We start from the raw sequence: 7,334 nt of genomic DNA, 5'->3' as shown, positions 1-7,334 counted from the left end.
TCCGTTTAGATCCGGATCTCACCGTTTTATGTAAGAGTTCAAGAAAAGGATGAAGATAAACATAGGTTTTAGCTTGAAAAGTTTAGATCTAGCATAGTTTTAGTGTAAAAACGCATGAAATTCCTTAGATCTGAGCCATGATGACATCACCTTCAAGAGCTCAAATCCAAGAGATTTCATGGTGAAAAGTGAGATTTCAAAGGAGGATCTCGTAGAGAATGATGTGTAGATCAAAGATATTCAAGAATCTAGTGTAAAACGTACCGGAATCGCCGAGAAATGGAAGAAAAGAGGAGTGCGTGCGTCTGGTCGAGTGAGGCTGTCACATCAGTGAAAATGGTGATGTGACAGGCCTATTTATAGGGTGAGAAGGAGAGAAGGCGGTGTGCACTCGGATCGGATGGCAGCTCGATCATCCGATCGGATTGCCACTCGGTCAATCCCATCTTTTCCGTTTCACCGTCTTTGATTTGATTTGCGAGTTAGATTAAGCGTTGCGTTTATTGGGTAATAGTATAACTACATTATAATATTAACACAAAAGATTGTAAGTTTCGTAGTTTCCGCCAGTGACAAGACTCCAGTCCCTCGTTCAACCAAGTCTCAAGTTTCACGAGCCTCAATAGTCAAGCACCAAAGTATCAAGAGTCAAGAATTTAGACATTCCAAGTATGTAGATTTAGGCATTCCAAGTATTTAGATTTAGCATAAAATTCACCAAGTATCAAAGTATCAATGACCATATAGTTTAGGGACTAAAATTGACAATATCTAAAAGTTCTAGGGACGCAGGTGTTACATAAGTGATAGAGTGTTGGGGTTTGGAATTCTAGCTGTTGAATAGCGTTATTAGTGTTGGGGATTTTGTTTTATAAAAGAAAAAGAAAAAAAAGGATAATCTACCTTATATATACCTCTACAAAACACAATAAAATATCCGATTTTCAACCAAAAAACTATATGGAAGGCTCAAATAAAAAAGTGTAAGCTACCAAAAAAAGTTTTGGCTGTATATTCCTGTTAATCTAGGTGAACCGGGTAAGTTTCATTTACAAGACGAACCGATACCCACCAAACCAAGACCCACCCAACCGTATCCACTTTATCCACAACATTTCTCACAAGTCGCAAGCGATCATTTTACTTTATCACCCGACGAGCCACCTATTTCCAACCCACCTATGGATGACCATATGGTCAACCGTTTCGCATATCGTGAGCCTACCTCACACTACAAAACAGTCTGTATCATAACCCAGTTCGTGATCCTGATTCGGACGAATACTACGAAGAAGAACCACTAGCCGATGAAGATGAGGAACTAGAGGATAAAGAAATACATGTTAAGGCTAGTCGTGGAGGACGGGGCAAAGGGAAAGAAACCACCAAGAAACGGCAACCTTTGACAGAAGATGAAGAGTGTGCCTTGGTGAAGGCGTTTTTACATATTTGCGAGGACAAAAACTTCAGAAAACAACATCAAGACCGTTTTTGGAGATAAATTATCGCACATTTTGGAAGACTACATGGTCTACTACTCGGAGCATGAATCAAATGACGGGCAAGTGGACGGATATAAATAGAAAAATGAGACGATTTAATGTTTGCTACTTGGAAAAGGTATATTATTTTTTTTTACTTTTTTTATTTTATAAAATATAAAATATATATATTTGCTTATTATTAATTGTATATTTTAGTACATATTAGGTTCGCAACCAACCAAGTGGGATGAACGATGCGAACGTAATCCAAGCCGCCCTAAGCTAGTACCAAAGACTTTATTCGACGAAAACCTAATTTATTTATTTGAAGGCTTTGGAAATTGCAAGGACTCATGACAAATGGGTACCCATTCCATTGATTGATCTTGATGGCCCAACAGGTACTCGTAGAGGACGTTCTCAAAAAAGATCAAAAACGTCCAAGTCAAGATATTACACAACTTCAATGGATGGATTATCAAGCAACATTTCCAACATCAACTTAAATGACGACACAACACCAACAACGCCGCAACAAGTTTCGAGTCGTCAAGCACAGGGAAAGAAGGTTGGGTAGATGCCATGAATGAATTTACGTCGGCAAAAATGTTGGACATGGAAGAAAACAGAGAACGGCGCAAGTTGTTGGCGGATACAAAGTTAAAACGAGAAGAACAAATTCTTAAACACTTGGTTGAGATCTAGAGGAATAAAGATTTGAAAGTGTTGTGCCAATCACACGAAAACGCCGAAGAACCGTATCGCTCGGTTCTCATAACACGCAAACGAGAAATCTGTGTGAAGTGGAATCGACCATGTAACTTCTAACTTGTTTTTTTATTCAGTAGTTTAACTTCTTTTTTTTGCAATGTTTGTTTTTGTTATAAATTTTTGTAGTTTAGTTTTTTTTTTGTTGTACATTTTTAAGTTTAATTCAAATTTTAATTATTTGTCTTAAGTTTATTTTAATTTAAAAATTAAAGGAAAAGAGTGAGTGATGACCATTGCAAGTGTGATAGAGTGAAATACGATGAAGTGAGGTGCTAATAAATGATTGAGTGTGGTGTGTGTTGGATTATGATGGATGATGACCACTCCTTTCACCCTTATAGAGAAGCTAAGAATCAAATAACTAAATAAGACACTGGGAGAACGTTCTTCAGGCATTTGAAGTTTGTAACATAAGTGAAAGTATGGGATGTTTATCCTAAGAATTTTACGTAACAAGCAGATATGATGGTGATTTTGAATACTCAAAAGGAGGATATAAAAGTGGCAATTCCGACTCAACTTTTTGTAGTAATAATAATTCATGTGATTGATTGTAATAGGCATTTTAGTAATAATAATTCATGTGATTGGTTGTAATAGGCATAATAGATTTTATGACCATAGGTCAAAAGTTGATGAAAAGTGTGATAGTTTAAAAATGAAAAGAAAGAGTTATAGAATAAATTAAAAATAAAAAGAAAGAACTATAAAATAAAGTATTCGAGCTCAAAATTTTAAATAAAGTGTATGTATAGAACTAAAGAAATTCTTCGTGTATTACGACCGGAATTTGTACAGTATCAGTTGTTTCACTAGGAGTCTAGCATATAGGTATGGTACTCGCACTCATTATGGCATTGAAATAGAAAACTCTAAAAGTAAAATCGTTATATGCCCAAAACCATAATAATGCATGTTTTACATCGATTGAAAGTCATAAAAACAAATACAAGTAACTCTTTTGATAGTAATAATATCGTTACCGATGTCATTCTGTTGGAATCGATTATGTTCGATTTGTCACGACACTGGTACGTTACCGACACTCGTTATAACCTAGCCTGGCATAAAAAACACCCTTTTTTAAACAACTTCATATTTAATTATATTTGACCAGTTCTATTTTAAACAAAACTTTAATCCAAACGTAGATAGAAATAAGCATGTCGCAATGATATATTCAAGATTTTTTAAAGCATTACATTATATTATTATTATAACAAAAATAAAAATATGTAAAGTAGTTTTGATAACACGTATATTTATGTTTCGATTACTTGTACATTACTACTGACAACTTAAAAACATCTATTAAGAGAAAAAACGAAATATCTTCTAAATTAATTATAATTATAAAACTAAAATAAAATTTCTTTCGTTCATGAACAGTAGCTTTGTGAAAACGCCTTCGTTTGCTAAATGTAGTATTAAGTATTAATAGGGTCAAGTTATTCTATAAAAACTTCTAATTGTAAGAAGTGTAAGAAGGATTTATAGAGTGACAAGTGTCCAATAACCTAAAACTAAAACCACTACATCACCATCAAAAACCTAAACACCCACCCCCACCCCACCCCACCACCACCCAAAAACCTAACCCCCCCCCCCCCCCCCCCCCCCCCCGCAAAAAAAAAAAAAAAAAAAAAACAAAAAAAAAAACTATACCTCACCAAAAAACCTAAACCCCCCCCCACCCCACCCCCCAAAAACCTAAAAACAACCTAACCCCCCCCCCCCACCTCCCAAAAACCTAAAAAAAAATCTAAAAAAAACTAAACACCCACCCTCACCCCCACCCAAAAACCTAAACCCCCCACCCCCTCGGCACAAAAATAAATAAATAAATAAATAAATAAATTTTTTTTTAGGGTGGGTGATGTGGTGGGGGGGGGGGTTTAGGTTTTTGGTGGTGGTGGATGTTTAAGGGGTTTTTTTTTTTTTTTGTAGTGGGGTTTTTTTGTGTAGTGAGTTTTTTTTAGGTTATTGGACATTTGTCACTCTATAAATCCTTCTTACACTTCTTACAATTAGGATCCTTTGTATTTGATCCTAATCCAGTATTAATAATCTCATAATCTCGGAATCCTGAAAGACGTGTTATGCTCTTAAAGATTACCCGAGCCTGTCAAATTCGAGCTTGTCAAATTCTTGATTTGCCATTTCAACAGTCATATTTGAACTTGGATGCCAGGCTTATATTATGTATGTAACGATATAGAAAAGATTAACATGGATTATTGTAACAACCTAAGCAAATTCCACATCGGTTATAGCTAGGAGAAATTCTTGGTTCATTACATGTCATGCCAAGTAAATTACCAACTCATTTTGGGTTCTTGGTTGTGGAGCAGATGAAAACTCCACAATTAAGCGTATTCAAGTGGAAGTAGTACTAGGATGGGTGACCTCCTACAAAGTCTCCATTCGGGCAACCAAAAACAAATCCATTAGTTCCTGGATGGGTAACCCATCGAGAGCAAAGCGCTGGATGCTAGAAATGATATCAGAGTCACTTCCGTGTTGTTTGGGATGGTAAGGTAAACCTCATCGAGTACGATGATTCCCTAAGGGGATGATTGTAACGATGCAGAGAAGACTAACATGGATCATTGTAACACCCTACACAAATGTCACATTAGTTATGGCAGGAGAGATTTTGGTTCGTAAGTAATGTTATGCCTCTTAAATCACAAACGCATAGCAGATAAAAACTTCACAATTAAGCATGCTAAGGTGGAACGAGGATGAGTGACATCCTCAAAAGTCTTCATTCGAGCAACCAAAAATAAATCCATGAGTTCCTAAGTGAATAACCTATCGGGACAAAGCAAGCAATATTGGTGATACGAGAGACCAGATGCTACAATATATATATCATCCATCCAGTAATAAATATATAAATACGGTTATATACCACCAAGCAAGTTTTATTTATCCAAATGTTTGGTAACATAAAAAGAGTACTATTTTACTACATCCCTCTACGATATCTTACTGTCTACATAATACATAGTAAGTGACTTAATTATATAATAAAAAAGAGAAGAATCGAGTTATGGGTCTGGTTTAAGTAAAGTCTGATGAGCTTGACACAGAGTGGTTTGAAGATTCATTTCCGATGTAACCATGGTTTAAAGTAGGATGATCAGTGACCATTTGGCGTAATCCGGTCACTTCCTCTTTAAGCTGAGTATTCTCTTGAACCACCTTGTTATGAGTCTCTGAGAAGCTATTCAGTTTGTCCACAAGTTGTTGGTTCTCACTACGGAGCCAAACCACCAGTGACCAAAGTTCATCCAGGTGTTTCTGCTTGCGCATACGTGATCTGCGAGCGGACTCTCTATTCGATATCATCCTCCTTCGCTTCCTCTCATTGATTAGACTCAGTTGTTGCTCATCTGCTTCATCAGAAGTTGAGTATAGGGATGGCATATTAAGTTCTTGAAGCTGGTAGAACGGGTTTGAGTTCGAGAACATGTTAACGTCGAAAGGGATGGTTGTTGGAGTGTTTAGGTTCATGAGTAAATGTGTTGTGTTAAGATTTTGGGTTGAAGGGAGTAGGTAGTGGAAGTCACTCTCTTGCATGGCTAAGAATGTGAAGAAAGTTGGAGCAAATTTGGTTAAAGTTGTGGTTGGAGGATGAATGAGAAGATGAGGTAAGGAGGGATTTATATAGTGTGCTAAAAGATTTAAAGATCCCACATGTATAAAGTGGTTTTGTTTGTGCGTATGATATACGTGTTTCCTCTAAATTATATAGGGAGATGATTAATCATTTGGTATAAAGAAATGAATTATTACTTTGTAGTATGCTTTGTCGTCGACATGCGTATGCATAAGGGTTTTATGGCTGAGGGTATTTGCTTCCATTTACAAGTGCAGGTTTGGCCAACACCTATTGCATAATTCAAAGTAAAATGAGATTACCGTACATCACCCAACTTTTTGTAGTTAAAAAATCATTCCAAGCTAGGAAAATAGCAAATTAGCTAACAACACCATGTAAAATGATATAAGCCGACAATTCGTCACGCAATGTAATATAACAGCACAACAATATGTAACATGATATAACACGTCTTAGGGTTTTGATAAGAAAACTAGAACAATTGTTGCTGGAACTTATGACATGATAACTAAATGGTTTATTGTTCTTGGAGTTAAGAGTTAGATATTAATTTTTAAAATAAAAGACTTATAGTCTAGCGGTATAAGGTTGATAGTTAGTCTCTTAATGAACAAAATATGTAGATTATAAAAGTAAAACTAATAATGTGTTTTTTAGGTACCTAAAAATATATTAGTTTTATTTACATATTGAGAATGGTCAACCGAGTACATGATTGATTGGAGACGTTTTCCTTGGTCTAGAGGCTTTTGTTATGGATAAGATCTAAAGCTTAAAGCATGCTAATGTCATCACTTGCAGTGGCACACTTACTAAGACAAAGAGAGGTGGAGCATACTTAATTCAATGGCAAAAGACTGAAAGAGAAATCAAATGATAGAAATGGGATTTTAGGTTAAACTTTAAAGACTGTGATTGTCAAGCTGAGCCAGGCCAAGATGATAAGAGTTAACTATCTATACCACACATTATCTTATTCAAGAAATCAATTGATTTAATTTAAAAAAGTGATATGTTTTTATTCTATATAATAGTTTACTCTTATCAAACTTCTTCAACTTAAAATGGCCCAAAATGTAACACTCTCTAAAATTATGTTTGTTACTATCACCTACTAGTAACTATAAACATGACCACCGTCCTTGTTGCCACCACCACCACTTCCTCCGCGATCGCCATTACCACAACTGGTACCACAACCACTTGCGCTACAACCACCGCCAGACCACCACGTCCAATACCACTACCACTGACGAGAGCCACCACTTCTGGCACTATCCCCACTAGTTGCAATAAAAATACGTACATATGGCGGGTGGACGTATTTTTAAGTTTTATCTCTAGCTAAAATGATTCGTTTCAACAAAAGATTTTTTTATTTGATTAGAAGGGATAATGAATTTAAATAACTCCAACTTTTACCAATTGGTTGATAACACTCTCAACTTTTG

General features: G+C 35.9%; 1 protein-coding gene across 1 annotated transcript; it reads right to left on the bottom strand.

Annotated features, from left to right (window-relative positions):
• Positions 1–5,148: 5,148 nt before the first annotated feature.
• Positions 5,149–5,909, bottom strand: LOC110912463 (basic leucine zipper 43). The gene has a single exon (XM_022157178.2). The coding sequence runs from the start codon at positions 5,838–5,840 to the stop codon at positions 5,322–5,324; it is 519 nt and encodes a 172-aa protein (XP_022012870.1). The 5' UTR covers positions 5,841–5,909; the 3' UTR covers positions 5,149–5,321.
• Positions 5,910–7,334: the final 1,425 nt, after the last annotated feature.

This window comes from Helianthus annuus, chromosome 15 (genome assembly GCF_002127325.2).
Source record: "Helianthus annuus cultivar XRQ/B chromosome 15, HanXRQr2.0-SUNRISE, whole genome shotgun sequence".
Lineage (NCBI taxonomy): Eukaryota > Viridiplantae > Streptophyta > Magnoliopsida > Asterales > Asteraceae > Helianthus > Helianthus annuus.
Note: the sequence above shows the minus strand (reverse complement) of the source record. Positions and strands in the feature narration are given on the sequence as shown.